The sequence below is a fragment of the Cervus elaphus genome, chromosome 17 (genome assembly GCF_910594005.1).
Source record: "Cervus elaphus chromosome 17, mCerEla1.1, whole genome shotgun sequence".
NCBI lineage: Eukaryota > Metazoa > Chordata > Mammalia > Artiodactyla > Cervidae > Cervus > Cervus elaphus.
The window spans coordinates 36,616,857-36,638,823 of NC_057831.1; the positions used below are offsets into that span (position 1 = coordinate 36,616,857).

At 37.5% G+C, this 21,967-nt stretch overlaps 1 protein-coding gene across 12 annotated transcripts in view; it reads left to right on the top strand.

Moving 5' to 3' along the window:
• The window catches only part of FAM13A (family with sequence similarity 13 member A), a 323,915-nt gene that overhangs the window by 235,438 nt on the left and 66,510 nt on the right, over window positions 1–21,967 (top strand). For 6 of the 12 annotated variants that reach the window (XM_043871497.1, XM_043871494.1, XM_043871499.1 and 3 more), the window contains 2 exons: window positions 1,906–1,947; window positions 19,849–19,893. In XM_043871497.1, coding sequence (XP_043727432.1) covers window positions 1,906–1,947; window positions 19,849–19,893 — 87 coding nt within the window. The remainder of the gene's footprint in view (window positions 1–1,905; window positions 1,948–19,848; window positions 19,894–21,967) is intronic. The other 6 variants (XM_043871495.1, XM_043871506.1, XM_043871501.1 and 3 more) reach the window with 2 other exon arrangements.

Sequence of the window (21,967 nt, forward strand, 5' to 3'; positions counted from 1 at the left end):
CTGAGCCTGCTATTCTCAAGAGAGGGGCAGGTAAGTACCAGGGAAGTTTTTGTGAGGATTTACATGAGATAATTAATGTTAAGCACAAGATAGTGCCTCACTGATGAATAGAAGTGTGAAGGAGAGAAGATGTAAAGGAAAAAATTTGATTGCCTCTGTTGGCTACAAGGACATTTTCATGCATGCACACAAAATATTAGCCAAAGCACATGAACAGCTGTGTTCGGAACTCTGCACCATTAAATTATCTCCCAAGGCACTTCTGAATTTTAAGAAAGCCAACCATATTGCTAATGGAATGTTTACTAAAGAAACTTTGTTAATTTGTTAATTTTCTTTAATATTGGTTACATGTTAGAGTTAAGGATCTGTTCTGGGCAAAAATGTGTTTAGTACACTGCTCACATGTTCCTATTACAATAAAATCATTATCGGTTTTTGCAGCCTTTTGCATAGTATCAGTTATACTTATTATTTTTGACACCAAACCCTTGGTTAGGAAACAAACCCAATTCTAACGTGTTTATAATTTGTTAAGTGTTTTCAAGGAATATTTTGATGTCAAATGTGTAAGCCCCTTGTGTCGGTCTGGCTTAAAGTAATCACTCCTGCGAAGCATGGCTCCAGGGGTTTCTTCCCGAGACACCTGGAAGTTTCCCAGGTGCTAGTGTCTGTAACTCATCAAGCCTCAGCCCATCAATATTAGAGTCAAGAGTAACGCTGATCTATCCATTACCTTTCACTTGAGAAGAACTGGCACAGTCAATTACAAACAGTAAAATCTTTGACAAGATAAACACCAAGATTGCTGAGTGATATTGACATTGGAAATCAAAATCATGAGAGAGTGAAAAATAATGTCATATTTTTATGTGTCGTCTTACAGCCAGACCTTTTCTACTTGTGTGTGTGTGTGTGTGTGTGTGTGTGTGTGTGTGTGTGTGTGTAACTTATAATAAGATTTTTGGTGATTGCCAAGGTAATATTATGAAGAAAACTTTTATCTTTTCATCAGTGATGCTTGTCGTGTACCACAAGGGTACAAGAAGATTAATTGTATTAGATTAACTTTATCTAATACATTTATACTTTTGTCTATTTAATGTTGAACATATTTAACATAGATACCTAGTCATATATTCAGGGGAATGGCTACTTAAAAGCAAATTTTGCACAAGTGCATAATCAAAAAAGTTCAAAGACCACTCTAGTAGACCTGAAGGGGAGAAACTCATTCTTTGTTTTGAGGTCATTTATCAAAAGAGAAAAGCAGGTAAAAGAAGGAAAAAATATTTCACTGTAGTATACATTTTATATTTTTAATTAAATACTTTTAATTAAGCTTCATGTTGTTTCTGTGTTGTTTGAGGAACTTAAAGTGTTTTTATAGTAGTTTCATTTGTGTCCTTCCATGTTACTTACCTTCATTAATACCTTGGGTGTAGCTGCAGAAGGCAAAGAGCAAGAGATGTGTACTGGTGCCTGGGCATTGCTAGAGCATCATACACTTAGGAATATTTTGTTGACTGTCTCTTATTTTCATCATCATGTTAATGAGCTGTAATTAACTTTATTGAGATAATTGAGTATGTAATCATTTTAAGAGTTTATGTGTAATATATGAGCTTGGGCTTCTAGAATAAGTAGTTAAACGCTTCCTCTTGAAAGTGTGATGTGAATTACTTTCGCCTTGGGCTAATCTTGAAAGAAACCTCTCTGGATGATCTCCCTTGAAAAAGTTATTGGTCTTGGCTGGGTCCAAGGTAGAGTGTACTCTGCTAACTCTACTCCATGGTGAGATTAAATGTGTCAAAACAAAATTTTTGATAGGGGGAATAGAGTTTTAGTAAAATTTAGATGTTATGATGTTAACATAAATTAATTCAAATTTCATTTTCCTTTTAGTTCGCAGGAAGATGAAAGACCTATGTCACCTTTCTATTTGAGGTATTTATTTGATTTTTATTGGTCTGTTCCAGGGAATTGGGGGAGGGTTAAGAATTCTTTAGTTTTGTCTACATTAATTCTTCTCAATAGAGAATATTCTGTCCTGTAGCCAGACTAAGCTTATTAGAATCCCTTACCATAATGTTCATGCTATATTTTTCTCTCTTTTGTTTAAGAAATCTTAAAAAAGTTTTAATATAGTTGAAAAGACTAAAATAAGATATTTGGTTTTAAATTCAAAGATGTCAAAGTAGTCATTTTAATTTTGAAGTCTGCCTAGTGATCAGGCCATAACCTAATTTTAGGTTTTAAATTTTAAAAACTCCATTCTACACATATATGCAAGTAGGGAGGGCTTTGAGCCTAAGGCTCACTTGCTGAAGTAGTCTTAGGTGGTGTCAGATCATTTTATATATGGTAGTAAAGTATGAAACTAATATTCAGCAAGTTCATGGAGTTCAGGATTATTTTCTAAAGTTTAGGAAGTCAGAATGAAAACTCTTGAAACAGGTAAGTTTACATCAAAGTAGATGTTAGATGAGATCACTTCCCTCCAAACTAAAAAGTTTTTGCATTGATGTGATTATCAGTGAACCACCTCATTTAGGTAATGACCTAGAGCCAGGTTTTTCTTACTTTTGCATTTCTTTCCTCACTACCTACCTACCTCAAAGGCTTAGAAAATATATTTGAAAAAAAATATGAATGTATAAATTCAACTTTAAATTGCTGAAGTTTTCCTTAACTTTTCCTCAATTTTGAATTCTACTTTTTAAAAAGTGTGAGGATGTGACATCCATATTTTGTTTGTTTTTGAATCTGATTTGTTGCAATAGTCTTAGAGTTAGATTTAGATTTTAATTCAACCATCATAGTTCTGAAATGTGTCATAAGACATCAGGCTTGGCCAAGTAACTGGTTTACAGTAGTGTTCTGCCCTTTAGAGACTTGAAGCATGTTGCATAATCACTTTGTGGCAAGAGAGGGAACATTTGAGGTATCAGTTTGAGACGACATGGTGGTCCATTTGATTCATTCTGGTTTCCTGCCAACCAAATCAGCACATTCTGGTTTATAAGCTATCTTGACTGTGCAATTACTATAAACCCATGAGGATGTTTCTGGGTACACAGGGATGCTAGTGTTCATTATGTAAATACACATAGTAATATCAAGCAAATGATTATCGTATATTAATGGAAATTAAGTTCTACACAGTACAGAAGACTGTAGCACCAGATCCTGATGACTAATGAGAACTATTCTCTGATTTGTCTTATTTTTATTACTCTGGGTTGCATCAGTCTGTGTTTTGCACAGTATTGAATTTTATTTTTTACCACTCTTTTAAAAAGCAGGTGGGGAAAATGGGCTTATAAAAATCATAAGTCCTCAGATATATATTATTGTGTTTTATAGTGTAAGTTTTATAATTACCTAGAGTAATGCTGTAGTCTTGAAAAAGAAATTCTATACTGCCAAAATGAAAGCAAAGAATGTAAAGAAAGTTAACATATTTATTGAACTCATGATAGACCCTATTTGGCCTTTCATTATTAAGAGTAATAAAAACTAAAATATGATGGAAGTGGGAGGGGGACATGCATACTACCCACATTTACAGTAGAGGTAAAGTTGTAGAAAAAGAAAAAGTTACCAACAGGCATTCTTTTCACGTGAGAGGAATTTAAACTAAGCGGAGATACTTCATAAATGCAAAATTAGCCATTATTTGGCCCAAAATTAAAATTTTCAAATGTAGCTTCCTTTGCTGAAAAACATTACATGGTAATCTTAGAAATTATGTAAGGATTAGATTGGTCCAAGCTAATTTAGATTGTTTTTTGCCTTCTTTCTTGACATGAAGCAGGAAGAATCTGTTGATAAAACATGAATCTTTTTTTCCAAATTATTTTCATGGCTGGTTTGAGGTTGACTTTTCCTGGGTTATTCTAGCATGCAGAATTCAAGTAGAAAGAAAAGGACACATGACTGTTAACTATGATTAGGTTCTTCTAGATTTTTGAACTAGAACCATTAACATGTCCACTGATAATTTAGTTTATAAATCAGTGCACTTTTTTTTGTACCACCTCAAGTAAGAGCAAATGAATGCTTAAATGTTTTAAATATATTTAAATAAATTTTTCTAGCGTCCTGTCTTCCATTCCTTTCTCTCCCACTTTATTACAATTCCTTTGCTGCAGTGTTAGGAATGGGGCATTATTGTATGACTAATGAATTTTGTAAAGATTTGTTAACATGTTGAAAAACAAAATTGGCTCTTTTAAATCCAAAATAATTTTTTCTGTGCCTTTAAAAAGTAAAACATGATTGGTAGTTGCAAAATGGTGTCTTCCCTGGGTAGGGGTATTGAATACTAAATATTGTATATCAACAGTATTGATTGGCCAGCTTTTTCAGAGGAAGAAAAGGCCAAATCAAGAGATGAGATACATCTAAGATGTGTGTTCACCAAAAGTTGGTTCAACCGCAAGCAGCCCGGTAGTGGGGATGGGTATTTAATGGTAGGATATTCCATTTGGTGGTTTGTTCTGAAGGGTCTAACAGGAAGTAGAACAGCAAATCTCAGTGGCTGCAAGTTTGGGAGTGGGCAGTCTTCAGGTAGACCAGGTCAGAACAGAGGGAAGATAAGGGCAAAGCAGGCCTCCCATGTCAGAGGAAGGAGAATAGATGATCCATAAAGGAACTCAGGTACAAGAGATTAGATTGGCATCCAGCCATTGCAGTGGACACAAGATGCATTATCTACAACAAGAGAGCATCTAGAGTAGAAATGAAGAGCAGATTGAGAGGCTGTCGTGCACTAGTGGAGGTTCCAGGACTTCCCTGTGGCTGGGGGAAGGTGGTGGAATACAGGGAATGAGAGAAGCCATTTCATTCGTTACCTTGCTGTACCTTTCACCTTGTAGAGCTGCAGTTTCTGCAATTGCTGTTCTAACAATCATGGCTAAACCACTTGTTAATCTACTGGACATTTCCATTGTCTTTTTTCCATTGACATTTCCATCTTCCAATGTCTACTGGACATTCTCCAGCCTAACCTAACTCACCATAGAACCATTTGTCCTTTTGTGCAAAAGAAAAAAGTAGTTTTGTTTTTTTGCAAAAGAAAGAAACAGCTTTTGGTCAAAAAGCTATTTTTGACCCTGGGTTGAGATGAACCCCTGGAGAAAGAAATGGCAACCCACAGAGGAGCCTGGTAGGCTACAGTCCATGGGGTTGCAAAAAAAAAGGATCAAACACGACTTAGTGACCAAAACTATTGATCAAAAAACTAGTGATCAAAAACAACTTAGTGACTTTTCTTTTTGCAAAAGAAAGAAATAGCTACAAATCTACACCTGTCACTGTCCCATGTGGCAAGTTTATTGCAGCTTGTTGTTATTCACTTGCTGAGTCCTGTCTGACTCTCTGCGACCCCATGGACTACAGCACGCCAGGCTCCCCTGTCCTCCAGTGTCCCCTCAAGTTTGCTCAAATTCATGTCCATTGAATTGATGCTATATAACCATCTCATCCTCTGCGGCCCCCTTTTCCTTTTGCCTTCAATCTTTCCCAGCATCAGTGTCTTTTCCAATGAGTCAACACTTTGCATCATGTGGCCAAAGTATTGGAGCTTCAGCATCAGTCCTTCCAATGAGTATTCAGGATTTATTTCCTTTAGGATTGACTGGTTTCATCTCCTTGCAGTCCAAGGGACTCTCAAGACTCTTCTCTAGCATCACAGTTTGAAAGCGTCAATTCTTCAACACTGAGCCTTCGTTATGGTCCAACTTTCAAATCTGTACGTGACTACCAGAAAAACCATAGTTTTTACTATATGGACCTTTGTTGGCAAAATGATGTCTCTGCTTTTCAATATGCTGTCTAAGTTTGTCATAGCTTTCCTTTCAAGGAGCAAGAGTGTTTTAATTTCATGGCTGCAGTCACCATCTGCAGTGATTTTTTTTTTTTTTAATTGGAGCTACAGTAGCTCAAACAGTAGGTGTCATTGTTCCCCAGGTGCTTATTAGAGATTACCTGCCCTGTTGAAGTGATTAAGGAGGTGAAAGAAAGGGACAGTCTATGCCAAACCCTTAGTGAGATTGCTACAAAATAAACACAGACCTGTACACTAAAGGTACAGAACATGCTTGGCAAAGATGCCCATACCCTGACTTCTTTCCTAATCTAGGCTGGAATCCCAGAAAAGGAGCTCTTACCTCAACTGCTCAGATTAGTGTGAAAGCAACTTGGAGTAGGTGTTCTCTGGGCCACATGCAGTCTGTTGTTTGAATTCTTCTGGTAATGTCCAGTTAAATCTGATTAGGATCTGTTGGTAGTTCTATTTATCGAAGTCTTCAGCATCCACAAGCCCAGGTTTTGATTTATCTGGTTATTTCCACTAGGAGTAGAGTTCTTGATCTCCGCTTTCTATTCCTCCTCATCTGTACCTGCTTGCATCTCCCCTTCACTGCCATCACCTTCCTTAGGGGCTACGGTCAGGTCCTGTCTTCATCCCATCCCACCCAACTTTGACCCATGAATTCCTTCTTTTTTACAAATTCCTGGATTATGCACCTACCTAGAATCCATCTTTGCCTGTGCCTTAGCAAAATCCTGACTATATGCCTCAAAGGTATATGCATACCTATAACCAGTCTTATGCAGTGGGATCTAAACAGCTCACCTGGCCTCTAAATGTTGGCTCCTCACTTACCTAACACTTGTTTTTTAGCATCTTGATCCTTCTGTGCTCTCCCCTTTTCATATTGTGCTTCACTGAAACCCTTAAATTAACAGTTGTTATCAATTTCAGCCTTAGTTTTAATACTCATGGTGCAAATTGAAGCTAAATTACTATTTTAGCAGATTTGGAATTGCTTAGGGCCAGTTTCAGAATTTCAGATGTTTTCTTATTTTCCTGAATCAGGAACATCAGTTAGATTTATTTCTAAACTAGTTATTTGGTACACAAACTCAATATTTAGGATTGTGTTTTTATTCCTAGATTCCAGGAAGCATCAATTTTATGAAAGTCTTTTAACTGCAGAATTTATGTTGAAGAAAAAAATTTAGCTTTGGATACATTCAGATTTAAATGGACACTGGATGAGATCTGGAAATTATACTATTCTTATCTTGATATGCAGAAAATTTCTTTCTAACTCACTTTTAATAGCTTCTGGGGGATTACTTTTCCAAACAACTTGTGCTATGCTAGAATTTCAATGTTTGTGAGTTGGGGGAGAAGCATTTATTAAATTTTTAATCATTTACTTTTCTCCTTAAGCATAATACATGTTTTCTAAATTATCATTTTAAGGTAGAAAGCTATTATTGGGCTTCCTGGGTTGATCATGATAAAGAATCTGCCTGCCAATGCAGGATACATGGGTTTGATCCCTGGGTCGAGATGAACCCCTGGAGAAGGAAATGGCAACCCACAGAGGAGCCTGGTAGGCTACAGTCCATGGGGTTGCAAAAAAAAAGGATCAAACACAACTTAGTGACCAAACAACGACAGCTTCAGGGGGTTACTTTTCCAGACCTTGTGCTAGAATTTCAGTGTTTGTGATTTTGTGGCGGGGGCAGTACATGTGGTAATATTTATTAAATTCTTAACAGTTTGTCTAAGCATAATATAATGCTTAAAATTATCATTTTATGGTAAAAAGCTCTTATTATCTGATGTGATAACTTGAAGAAGTGTATTACCAGACATTGTATTTGTCCATAAACCTATTTCAGGTTATTAACTAAAAGGTAGACAAAAAGGCAGACTGTTTTAGTTATCTACTTGATGTTTTACCCAAGATGATAAAGTCAGCTAGGTATTTTGGGTGTCTTTAGACCCAGATAACTGTATACTTAAAATTGTTTTTTCCTTGTCCTTTTTGACTAGAACAGTATCTCTAAATTGAGGTACATCACCTCTGCTTCTGGAGCTTTTTCCTTTTTTTCTTGGTCAGTTCACTTCAGTCGCTCAGTCGTGTCTGACTCTTTGCGACCCCATGAACCGCAACACGCCAGGCCTCCCTGTCCATCACCAACTCCCGGAGTTTACTCAAACTCATGCTCATCAAGTCAGTGAGGCCATCCAGCCATCTCATCCTCTGTCGTCCCCTTCTCCTCCTGCCCCCAATCCCTCCCAGCATCAGGGTCTTTTCCAACGAGTCAACTCTTCGCATAAGGTGGCCAAAGTATTGGAGTTTCAGCTTCAGCATCAGTCCTTCCAATGAACACCCAGGACTGATCTCCTTCAGGATGGACTGGTTGGATCTCCTTGCAGTCCAAGGGACTCTTGAGAGTCTTCTCCAACACCACAGTTCAAAAAGCATCAATTTTTCGGCGCTCAGCTTTCTTCACCGTCCAACTCTCACATCCATACATGACCACTGGAAAAACCATAGCCTTGACCAGACGGACCTTTGTTGGCAAAGTAATGTCTCTGCTTTTAAATATGCTATCCAGGTTGGTCATAACTTTCCTTCCAAGATGTAAATGTCTTTTAATTTCTTGGCTGTGGTCACCATCTGCAGTGATTTTGGAGCCCAAAAAAATAAAGTCTGACACTGTTTCCACTGTCTCCCCATCTATTTCCCATGAGGTGATGGGACCAGATGCCATGATCTTAGTTTTCTGAATATTAAGCTTTAAGCCAACTTTTTCACTCTCCTCTTTCACTTTCATCAAGAAGCTTTTTAGTTCCTCTTCACTTTCTGCCATAAGGGTGGTGTCATCTCCAGATATATCTGAGGTTATTGATATTTCTCTGGGCAATCTTGATTCCAGCTTGTGCTTCTTCCAGCCCAACGTTTTTCATGATGTACTCTGCATATAAGTTAAATAAGCAGGGTGACAGTATACAACTTTGACGTACTCCTTTTCCTATTTGGAACCAGTCTGTTGTTCCATGTCCAGTTCTAACTGTTTCTTCCTGACCTGCATACAGGTTTCTCAAGAGGCAGGTCAGGTGGTCTGGTATGCCCATCTCCTTTAGAATTTTCCACAGTTTATTGTGATCCACACAGATGAAGGCTTTGGCATAGTCAATAAAGCAGAAATAGATGTTTTTCTGGAACTCCCTTGCTTTTTCGATGATCCAGCAGATATTGGCAATTTGATCTCTGGTTCCTCTGCCTTTTCTAAAACCAGCTTGAGTATCTGGAAGTTCTCGGTTCACGTATTGCTGAAGCCTGACTTGGAGAATTTTGAGCATTACCTTACTAGCGTGTGAGATGAGTGCAATTGTGTTGTAGTTTGAGCATTCTTTCGGATTGCCTTTCTTAGGGATTGGAATGAAAACTAACCTTTTCCAGTCCTGTGGCCACTGCTGAGTTTTCCAAATTTGCTGGCATATTGAGTGCAGCACTTTCACAACATCATCTTTCAGGATTTGAAATAGCTCAACTGGAATTCCATCACCTCCACTAGCTTTGTTCATAGTGATGCTTTCTAAGGCCCACTTAACTTCACATTCCAGGATGTCTGGCTCTAGGTGAGTGATCACACCATTGTGGTTATCTGGGTCATGAAGATCTTTTTTGTACAGTTCTTCTGTGTATTCTTGCCACCTCTTCTTAATATCTTCTGCTTCTGTTAGGTCCATACTATTTCTGTCCTTTATTGAGCCCATTTTTGCATGAAATGTTCAAAATCTGCCATTTTAACAGCTTAAAAGTTTTTAATTGTGATAAAATACACATAATATAAATTTTACCACCTTAAGCATTTTTAAGTACATTTCCACTAGTAATACATAAGAGTACTGTTTTTTCACATTCTTGTCAGCATTCGCTATTTTTTTGTTCTTTGATAATACTATCTTTATAGTATGAAGTATGTGGAACTCATTAGAGATGCCAGGATCTCACTGACCAAGATCCTGAGTCTCAAGAGGGCTGGTTTTTCATATTTTCAAAAAGTGCCATAGAGTAGTGTTTTCAAAATATAGTGCTGAGAAAATTGAATATCCACATGCAAGAGCATCAAGTTGAACCCTTACCTAACACTATATACAAAAATTAACTCAAAGTAGATCAAAGATCTACATGTAAGAGTTAAAACTATACAATTCTTTGAAGAAAACATTGGCCAAAAGCTACGTGACCCTGAATTTGGCAATGATTTCTTAAATGTAACACCAAAGCACAGGAAAAAGGAAAAAAATTGACAAATTGGACTTCTTTGAATTTTTTTAATTTTGTGAATAAAAAAACCACACTGTCAACAGAATAAAAAAGGCAGCTCACAAAATGGGAGGAAATATTTGCAAATCATGTATCTGATAAGGAATTAATATCTAGAACAGATAGAGAACTCTTAAAACTCAGCAACAAATATAACCAAATTAGAAAATGGGTTAAAGAGTTGAATAGGCATTTCTCCGAAGAACATACACAAATGTCCAATCATCACATGAAAAGTTGCTCCACAACATTGATCATCAGCAAAGTAAAAGTGAAAGTCGCTCAGCCGTGTCCAACTCTAACCACATGGACTATCAAGTCCATGGAATTCTCCAGGCCAGAACACTGGAATGGGTAGCCTTTCCCTTCTCCTGGGGATCTTCCCAACCGAGGGATTGAACCCAGGTTTCCCTCATTGCAGGCAGATTCTTTACAAGCTGAGCCACACGGGAAGCCCAAGAATACTGAAGTGGGTAGCCTATCCTTTTTTCAGTGGATCTTCCCAACCCAGGAATCAAACTGGGGTCTCCTGCATTGCAAGCAGATTATTTACCGACTGAGCCATCAGGGAAGCCCCAGTCATCAGCAAAATACAGATCAAATCTACAGTGAGATGCCACCTCATACCCATTAGGATGGCTACTATAAAAAAATAATAATAGCCAGTATTGGTGAAGATGACAAGAAACGGAAACACCTGTGCATTCCTGGTTGAAATGTAAAATAGTACAGCCACTATTGAAATTAGTTATGGAGATTCCTCAAAAAATTGAACTTAGAATTACCATATGACCCAGTAGTTCCATTTCTGGGTATATACTCAAAAGAATTGAAAGCAGGGTCCAAAAATGATGTTTGTGCTCTCATAGGCATAGTAGTAGTATTCACAGTAGCCAAAAGGTGGAAGATAACCAAGTGTTCATCAGTGAGTTAATGGATAAACAAAGTGCAGAATATCCTTACAGTGGAGTATTATTCAGCCTTTAAAAAGGAAGGAACTTTTGACCCATGCACAATATGGATTAACCTTGAGGACATTTATATTATGATGGTGCAAATGTAATTGCAATTTAGGACTGTGAATTTTAAATCATTATAACCAGGCTCAAGGATCTCTTTATTAATCAAAATAGGAACCATTACAATCAACACATTTTTGCCAGTGGGAAATAAGTTTGTTTATTCCTGTAGCATAAAAATCCATGATTCTGTGAACCCTTGGAAATCGTTTTCTGCATCCTGCTGGTTGTGGAAGCATCTTCCCTGCAGAAAGTTGTCGAGATGCTTGAAGAAGTGGTAGCTGGCTGGTGAAAGGTCAGGTGAATATGGCTGATGAAGTAAACTTCACGGACCAATTTGTTCAACTTCTGAAGTGTTACTTGTGCAACTTGCAGTGGGGAGTTGTTGTGCAGAATTGGGCCCTTTCTGTTGACCAATGTCAGCTGCAGGCATTGCAGTTTTCAGTGTATGTCATCTATTTGCTGAGCATACTTCTCAGATGTAGTGGTTTCGCTGGGATTCAGAAAGCTGTAGTGGATCAGAATGGCAGCAAACCACCAGACAGTGACCATGATCTTTTTTTGGTGCAAGTTTGGCTTTGGGAAGTGCTTTGGAGCTTCTTCTTGGTCCAACCACTGAGTTGGTCATTGCCAGTTGTCATATAAAATCAACTTTTCATTGCATGTCACAATCCAATCGAGAAATGGTTCATTGTTGCGTAGAATAAGAGAAGACAACACTTCAAAATGACAATTTTTTTTATTTTTGGTCTGCTCACAAGGCACCAACTTATCGAGCTTTTCCATCTTTCCAGTTTGCTTCAAATGCCGAATGACCATAGAATGGTCAACATCAAGTCCTTTGGCCACTTCTCATGTAATTGTAAGAAGCTCAGCTTCAGTGATGCTCTCAGTTGTTATTGTTCAGTCGCTCAGTCATGTCTGAATCTTTGAGACCCCATGGACCACAGCATGCCAGGCTTTTCTGCCTCTCCCTATCCCCTGGAGTTTGCTCAAACTCATGTCCATTGAGTTGGTGATGCCATCGAACCATCTCATCCTCTGTCATCCCCTTCTCCCCCTGCCTTCAATCTTTCCCAGAATCAGGGTCTTTTCTAGTGAGTTGGCTCTTCACTAGGTGGCCAAAGTATTGGAGCTTCAACATCAGTCCTTTGAATAAATATTCTGGGTTGATTTTCTTTAGGATTGACTAATTAGATCTCCTTGCAAGCCAAGGGACTCTAAAGAATCTTCTCCAACACCACAGTTCAAAAGCACCAATTCTTCAGCACTCAGCCTTCTTTATGGTCCAACTCTCACATCCATACATGACTACTGGAAAAACCATACCTTTGACCAGATAGACTTTTATTGGCAAAGTGATGTCTCTGCTTTTGAATATGCTGTCTAGGTTTGTCATAGCTTTTCTTTCAAGGAGCAACCATCTTTTAATTTCATGGCTGCAGTCACCATCAGCAGGGATGTTGGAACCCAAGAAAATAAAGTTGTGTCACTGTTTCCATTATTTTCCTATTTGCCATGAAGTGAAAGAACCAGATGCCATGATCTTAATTTTTTGAATGCTGAGTTTTAAGCCAGCTTTTTCACTCTCCTCTTTCATTTTTATCAAAAGGTTCGTTAGTTCATCTTCACTTTCTGCCATTAGAGTGGTATCATCTGCATATCTGAGGCTATTGATATTTCTCCTGGCAATCTTGATTCCTGCTTGTGATTGATCCAACCTGGCATTTCCCATGATGTACTCTGCATATAAGTTAAATAAACAGGGTGATAATGTAAAGCCTTGCCATATCCCTTTCCCAGTTTTCAACCAGTCCATTGTTCCATGTCCAGTTCTAACTGTTGCTTCTTGACATGCATACAGGTTTCTCAGGTCAGGTATTTCCATCTCCTCAAGAATTTTCCACAGTTTGTTGTGATCCACACAGTCATAAGCTTTAGCATAGTCAATGAAGCAAAAGTAGATGTATTTCTGGAATTCTCTTGCTTTTTCTATGATGCAATGGATGTTGGCAGTTTGATCTCTGATTCCTCTGCCTTTTCGAAATCTAGCTTGTGTGTCTGGAAGTTCTCAATTCACATACTATTGAAGCCTAGCTTGAAGGATTTTTTTTTTTTTTTTTTTTTAGCTTGAAGGATTTTGAGCATTACCTTGCTAGCATGTGAAAAGAGTTCAATTGTGTGGTAGTTTGAACATTCTTTGACATTGCTCTTCTTTGGGATTGGAATGAAAACTGACCTTTTCCAGTCCTTTGGCCACTGCTGAGTTTTCCAAATTTACTGGCATGTTGAGTGCAGCACTTTCACAGCATCACCTTTTAGGATCTGAAATAGCTCAGCTAGAATTCCATCGCTTCCACTAGCTTTGTTCATAGTGATGCTTCCTAAGACCCACTTGATTTCACACTCCAGGATGTCTGACTCTAGGTGAGTGATCACACCATCGTGGTTATCTGGGTCATTAAGATCTTTTTTGTATAGTTCTTCTGTATATTCTCGCAGTTGGTCGCTGTCAACTTCTGATGACCAACCACTGCATTCCTCATCTTCAAGTATCTCGTCTCCTTTGCAAAATTTCTTGAACCACCACTGCATTATGCGTTCAGTAGCAGTTCCTGGGCCAAATGTTGATGTTGCAAGTTGTCTCTGCTACTTTATGACCCATTTTGTACTAAAGAAAATCACTTGAATTTGCTTTTTGTCTAGCATCATTTCCTAGTCTAAAATAAACATAAAATAAACAGCAAGTAATAAGTCATTGCAAATAATATAAAACAATAAATGTGCATTAAAGTGATGTATAACACAACCACATTTAAGAATGCATTCCAATATCAAACAACAAAGTTCAAGTGTAAAACCGCAATAACTTTTGCACCAACCTAAATATAAAGACCAAAACTAGAGACAGCGTTATAACAATGATAAAGAAGAAAAACATTTGTCAAAGATCACACCATCAATGGGGATGGACTGAGAAACATTCTCTGGCCTTGCAAGCTTCATATTGTACCATCTAAACAACACAGTGACCACAAAGAGAGAGGGAAGGCAAAAACACTGACTTGGATTCCTTCCAGTGTTTACTGCTGACCAGAAAAGCAAGTGACATTTCCCCCAGCTGAACACAAACTTATTTTCTGAACCATCCAGATCTGAGTTGTGTATTCTTTTTCATCTCCTATTTAGAGACTAGAACATTAAGTCCACCAAACAATAGAGAGGAGGGGGCATCCCCCTGAGGTGCTCAGTTACCTAACAAAGGCATTTGAGAAAGGGAGATTATTGGATTTAATGCATGCTTTCAAGTGTACACTGCTCAAAGACAAAGTACAAATTTGTTTCTGATTTTCCAGCTTAATCATAAATTGGAGTGCAAGTCCAAACAGCAAGTCCACTCAAATATGCATTGTAGATTGTCCAAGGGCAGACTCATATCCTGGCTTTTAAAGTCTGCATTCAAGAGGAGGCATCTGCCCATAGCCGAGGGACAGTGAAGTAAACTCAGAACAATATGCCCAGCCAGGTTTTTGATAAGGGCTCTGCCTGAATTGATTGTTTCCCCTTATGAACCACTAAGCAGAAAGAACTATTTGGGACCTATTAAGAGAAATTACAAACTAAGGGAAAGGATGATTTGCCCTGAGGACTCAGAGTAGAAACAGATTTCAGAGAATTGCTTTTTGTCTGATTCAGAGGAAAACTTGAGAAGTAGTATTTGCTACTACTATTCTCAAAAATGCTCAAAGATATAACCAACCTCTTTGAAACATGAGTAGGAACCTGTAAGGGGAGAATAAGTTTAGAATTAAAAGGCTAGAGACACAGAAGAACAGCTGAAATGAGGGAAAGGGTAGCCTAGAAATGTATTTGCAGATATTTTTAAAACTTTGAAAGGCAGTAAAGAGCAGAGAGTATTTGAAATAAATTCATGATGAGAGAGAAACTTGAGAAGTTCTTCCAAAATGAAGAAAAGGATAAAAAAAAAAAAACTATGAGAGAAATGATGTTAGATATGAAAATCAGAGATTGGAAAGCCAACCTGAAAATTATGATTCTAAGAAGGAAACTGTACTAATAGAAATAGAAGTTAATATATACTTCTGTTATTAGAAGTATATCTGTGCAGGCTCAGCAATTTCCGACTCTTCGCGACCCCACAGACTGTAGCCCTCCAGGCTCCTCTGCCCATGGAATTTTCCAGGCAAGAATCCTGGAGTCAGTTGCCATTTACTTCTCCAGGGGATCTTCCTGACCCAGGGATTGAACAGTTATGAGGAAATAATGCTGTAATTATCTTATGTGTGTGTATCAACTTTTAGTATTTTCAGATGATACTAAAAATACTGTATTCTGTTAAAAAAGCAAATTAAAAGTTTCATTTTATTTTGATGACTAATTACAGGATCTTCATCCTTAAGTCTAAACAGACATCACATAATTGTCTTTTAAATTCTTACTCATTAAAAAATATTGAGAGAACATAGTATTATCTTCTAGAGGAAGAGGATAATTCTGTTAGACCCCCCATTAAATAGGCCCATTAAATTAAATAGGCTCCCATTAAAACAATATTTTATGGGCAGGATTTTACACAGCCTAGAAAAGAGAACATAGTAAAGTTAAAGGACAGACAGGAAAAGAGAGCACGTGCTTGTTCAAGATGTCTGGTTTCAGTAGATTTGGAAGTTTTCTTTATTTCAAGTCAAGAGATCTAATTAAGGAATCACTTGTCAACAAACGTTCTGTGCATCTTATCACATGCAAATTTTATAGACTAATATTGCTGGATATAATCATTTCTCAAGAATGTTTTGCTAATAGAAATAAATAATAAATATATTTAACTATGTCATAGAATATTTTTCAGAATAGACTTACTATCTGTTTTGAATGACTATACCAGGAGAACACTGACTTGCATTATCACTTAAGTAGACTTGGGTAATGAAATTGACCATAATGCTGGATTTGCACATGTGCTTATTTATTTAGTTTTGAATAATTCCTTTATCAACTAGGAAATGAACTCTTCCATATTCAAGTGTTTATATTGCATAAGTAAAAGATTTTCTTAGCAAATCAGTCAAGGGCTCTGAAAAATATTCATTATTCTTAGCTCTCTGCAGGAGATAAAAAACAAGCTGCATGTAGATGGAAGTCTTTCACTTTAGTTTATTTGCTTATTGCCTTTTTGTTAGTGTCTTAAAATTACCTCTGTGAGCCAATTATAATAATGGAAGCAGTCCCTATTTCTGACATTAATATTCTTAGAAATCTTGCTCTTCATATCTTGTTAAACATATCCCACAGAAAGTGTAGACGTGATTGGATGCCTGACCAAAGCCATTTTGGAATCTGATAAACCTTAACTATGATTGACACTGTCATAAAACTAAATATGCAGTTATAACCTTTTGTAATGTTTTAGACTTTGGGGCAATAAACTTGAAACTGAGATCGTCTTATTAACTTTTATAGCTCGAAGAAAATCACAGAGATCACTAGCCAAGGCTTTCATTTTCTGTATGAAGAAACCATCCCAAAGCAGCCAAGCTAACCAATAATCTGACTATGATTGCAGCTAATTAACTACAGACTCAGGACCGGAACCTCTCTTTTCTGATTCCCAATGGAAAACATTCTCTTTTCGGAACACTTTCTTTAGAAAAATTCTGTTTTAAAAAAGCCTGGAAGTGAGGACACATTAAGTAAAATTCCAAAAGCCTATTACAGAAACACAAAAATATAAATTTTTATAAATTTGACCTAAGAGAAATATAATAACAAAAATCAATATGATTTAATTACTAAGTCTTATTATTGATTTATTCATTTATTTTGTGTCCTGAGAAAGGCTCTTTAAGACTGATTTAGATGGCTTGGGTCATTTTTCTTTAAGCTCTGAGGAAAATTTTGATGTATGGCCTTTTATTAACAGAGTAAGTTTTCCAAATGGTATCTAAAGCACTTAGAATGTTTCAAAATACTTTACCATATGTAAAATAGGTAACCAACAGGAATTTGCTGTGTGGGTCAGGAAACTCAAACAGCTGCGCTGGATCAACCTAGAGGGGTGGGATGGGGAGGGAGACGGGAGGGAGTTTCAAAAGGGAGGGAATATATATATATCTATGGCTGATTCATGTTGAGGTTTGACAGAAAACAGCAAAATTCTGTAAAGCAATTATCCTTCAATAAAAAATAAATTAATTTTAAAAAATTTTTAATTAAAAAATAGTGGTTGTGATCATTGAAATTTTAATGAATTTTAGTTGCAAGGATCTGGAATCTTGCTAATCAATGTCTTCCACAGATCAACAGCATCATGATCACTGGGGAATTTGTTAAAAATGCAAAATCCCAGCTTCCCCTTCCCTCCACCTAGACTTTACTAAATCAGAACCTGTGTGTGAACAGGATCCCAGGTGATTCTGATGCACGTTCAAGTTTGAGAAGCACCTACTCAGAGTTATGGATCTCAGAACCTGGTCCCGTTTGTTGTCATTCCCTTCTGCTTCTTTCCTGCGGTTTTTCATCTTCTCTTTCCTGCTCACCAAAAAGGGATATAAAAATAGTATTGTGTGCTTAAATAAGCAAAAAGAAGATCAGGTCAAAAGTGTATAGAAGGAAGGAGACGAACTGTATCTTCCTTCTGAGATGGCATGGCTGACTGATGGGCTGACTGCACGTACATGTCTTTGTCATGTTTTTAGTATCTAGCAGATCTATATTCTCTTCCCTCCGCTAGGTTCTCCCAGAGTCATTATTCACATTGGCCACTGCTCCCGAAAGCAAGGTTGCATAACTGCGTGAGAAGTGGAGTACAGGAGTAAATTATACAGTGTTTAATTTACAGAGGGTGAGCCACAAAGCATCAAAAGTCGGGACCGCCCGTTCCAGCTGAGGACAGAGAGCAGCAAAGGATTTATTCTTGGTTATGTAACCTGGAAACCTCTATGAATAGCAGACATTGTGAGACAGAAATCGTTGTAATTAAAAGCGAAGTTAAATACCTAAGTCCATGCCTCCATACACGAAGATGACTCTAGGGAGTGATGGATTGAAAGTCTAGTGTAGTGATTAGGAGCTTAGACTCTTAAGCTAAAACTCTGTTGGTTCAAATTCCAGCTCATCTACTTCTTGACTCTGTGACTGTGAGTGAGTTATTTAACCTCTCTAACCTCTTCATTTGAAAATAGGGAAAAGAAAATAACTGTACCTACCTACTTCATGGGGTTATTGTAAACAGTAAATGAGAAAAGCTGTGTAAACGATACTTAGCACAATGTCTGAAACATAATGAGCACTCAGTAATCATTAGGGTATGTTTGTTTGTTCATTCATTAATTTATTAACGAAGATTCTTCTAAGTTTCTCATAACTACACAATAGCATTTTCTGTGCAGGTTTTCTGGGATTTGGCTGTGGTTTGCGGCCACAACAAAGAGCTACAGCTTTAGTTAAAGGGATTCTCTGAGGCTGAAGAGTGAGTGTCTGTTGATCACCTCTAGGATAATGACTACTGTATTGGGTATGGTGCTGGTGGTACGTAGTGTCATGAAAGAAAATGAGAAATATTAGAGAGTCCCTTGAGGCACTTAGATTCTAAATGGTAAGAGATGAGACATACATGGAAGAAGCAACACATTCATATGCTGAAAATTCTGTAGTATAAATGAGGATGCCTGGAGTGATTGAAAGGCAGCCATGAATATTGATCTTGCTATTAGCAGTTTGTATTCTCTTTTACAGAGAGGGAATTGAAAGTGGGAGGACTATTAGATTTGTTAGACAAAATGGTAGTTTGGCATGCACAAAAGATTTTTTTAAATCTGATGCTTTTGAATCTTGATTTATAATACAACTAAGCACTACAGGCCAGAATGTGAGGAAGTACTGCCACTGGGGCAGTTAGAACAGCCACCAGCCTGCACCCTCACTGAGCTAAGGTACAAAAGATAGTATTCTATCATTCCACCATTCCATTTTATATTGACTATTTTTTTTTTTTTTTTTTACTACTTTTCAGTACTTTCAAAGAATTCAGGATTTGGAGAAAATGAGAAAATTGAGGAAGCTTATAAATGCTCGACAGAAGGGCTATAAATTAAGTGTTAAGATGAAACGTTATAGAACTCGAGGTGTTTTTCCATCATGAGGAACTTAGGCAGAAGAGGTGGCTCAGGTAGAGTCCTGTAGAAAACAGTGTTTGTTCCCTGTTCTCTGCCTCCCACCACCCCTGCCCAATGTTTAGAGCAGTTTTAAGAAGATGCTCCTGTCTGTATGTCTGAAGGGAATGGGCAGGAGAGGTGGACTTGGGCTGGGGGAGCGAGAAACAGAAAAGCAGTCAGCTGCAGGTAACATTTAGGAAAATGAGAAGACCCTGGACTTAGGACCATGACAGTAGTCTGAAAGGTAGAGATGGTTTTTCAGAGGTCCCTTTTGAAATTATCTGTCGTGGACATCTTAAAATGGAGAAAAATTGCTGTTTGGAACTAACCACCCAGAGCCATCTCTAATCTAGAGACAAGAGAAACCAGCGTCTGTCAGTGGGTGATAAAATGTCACATGAGAGCCTCTCAGGGCCTGGCTAATACTTTCAGCCCAGGATCCCCTCATATGTTTGGTTCACAGGGTCTGGTCCTCTGCTTAATCTGACGTCCTTTCTTTTGCTTCTTTTTCAGCAGTGCCCACGTGTCCCAAGTCAGCAGTGTGTCAACAACTGGAGAGTAAGTGGTCCGGATTGGGCTTTTTCCCCTCCTTTCACTTACTAAGCAGTTAAAAAAAGCTATTCTAATGGTGTGCTGCATTGGAATATTAATATAGTATATAACCAATGATGATTTTTTGACTACCCAGAGGAGAAGACTAAATAAGAAATGTTCCTATTTGAGTTTCTGTGTGGGCGTGGGACTGAAGAGAGCTTGGCCATGTGAACATCTGAGATTTTTTGTTTATTTCAGTCAAAATAATGTTAGTTAATATGTGCAAAGCAGTCTGTGTGGTTTAGGAAGTGTCTTGCCATTAAAGGTGAAGGTATGAACATATATTTTACCTCTTCCTTCGTTTGTTTTAATCAGCCTCCATTTTATTGACTGCCTGCAATACACTAAGCATAGTGTTAGGTGTCTGAGGTTAAATAAGCCTTGGGAACTGTGTTTGGGGACTTCCCAGTCTGATGGAACACAGAAAAGGAAGGAAGTTAGTGATGGCAACAAGTCCTGTTTCCTCTGGGCAGTGGCAGTGCTCTGCTATTAGTAAGGACGCCCATCACATGGCTTTTTCCTTTTAATTCTACTAGTCACACCTAGATGAAAATCTTGAATTCCAGTTATCTACCCCCACCTACTACTCTGACCACATTGTTCATTGTGCTTCAGCTATGTGACGCTGCTGGGGCGTGGGTGGGCCATTTGGAGCATCTTCATCAGCAAAGATCAGGAGGAGGAGCAGTCGTGTGATATCAGGTGGTGTGATAAGGAGGAAGAGAAAAGAATTAGCAGAAGCACTAATTAGTATGAATTTGAATCTAATAGGGCTTCCCTGGTGGCTCAGATGGTAAAGAATCTGCCTGCAGTGCAGGAGACCAGGGTTTGATCCCTGGGGTGGGAAGATCCCCTGGAGAAGGGAATAGTTATCCACTCCAGTGTTCTTGCCTGGATTTTTTTTTCCAGGGATTTGGAAATTTGGAATTTGGAAATCCCTGATTTGGGATTTTTTTTCTCCTCCTTATTAGACAAGGAAGCAATCAGAGGGCAGATTTGATCTCTCTTATCTTTATGAATTTTAAAGAGATTCTAGAATTATGCCAAGATAGACATATTCTTGCCTGCTTGTTTCCTAACAACTTTTACTTCTTATGTGACTTGTATAGTGTTTGGAAAAGGTGTGGGTTTGGTGTGTGTGTATATATTAATTTATTTAGATTCCTAGGTACCACTATTAGGTAATCTCAAATTGTTGGGATGTGGAGTTCAAGATCTATGCCCAAGTCAGACTACATTTGCTCATTGTCTTAAAATAGTTTTAATGAAATTACTATGAGTCTATTATAAAACTACCTTTGGAAGATCTAAAAGTTCTTAAATTGTTAAATTTTCTATTTAACTAAATGTATTTCTCAATCTGACCATTTAAAAAATATATTTTTTTATTTTAACAGCTTTATTGAGGTGTATATACAAAAACTATACGCATATTTAATGGACACAGAAAAGGAAGCAAATTAGTGATGGCAACAAGTCCAACTCAATAATTTGTTGAGTTTGGATGTGATTCTTTTTTCAAGTGAAGAAAAACACGCTTTGAGGACTGTCAGTTTAGAATTCTTCATGCCTGCTTATTCAGAATTAAATAATGAAGTGATAAGAGTTTAGACATGTTGAAAGACTATATAGCTTTAAAATTGATACCTTATCTGTCTTACTATCACTTTTGTCAGCCCCTGTGCTTACCTTTTTTCTTCAGGTTGAATAAAATAAATCTGTCCTTCTTTCTTCAGTAGTATATATTGGGATGTTTGCATGAATACAGTTTCAATCATTTATATCACAGTTTAACTGAATAGAGATTCAGAAAGTTTTACCCTTCTGTTATTAAGAGTAATTCCTCTGGTAAGTTGTTCTTTTTTAATAGCATTATTTTCTATGTAATTTTATCTTCAAGAGATTCAAATGGATAGTAAGGATCATAAAATTATTTATGCCAATTTGCTTTGTAAATCATACTGTCTTCCCCTGCAGAACTGGTATGAAATCTGGAAGATACTTGCCTTTGTAAGAATAGCTTCATTATTCCTTGAGG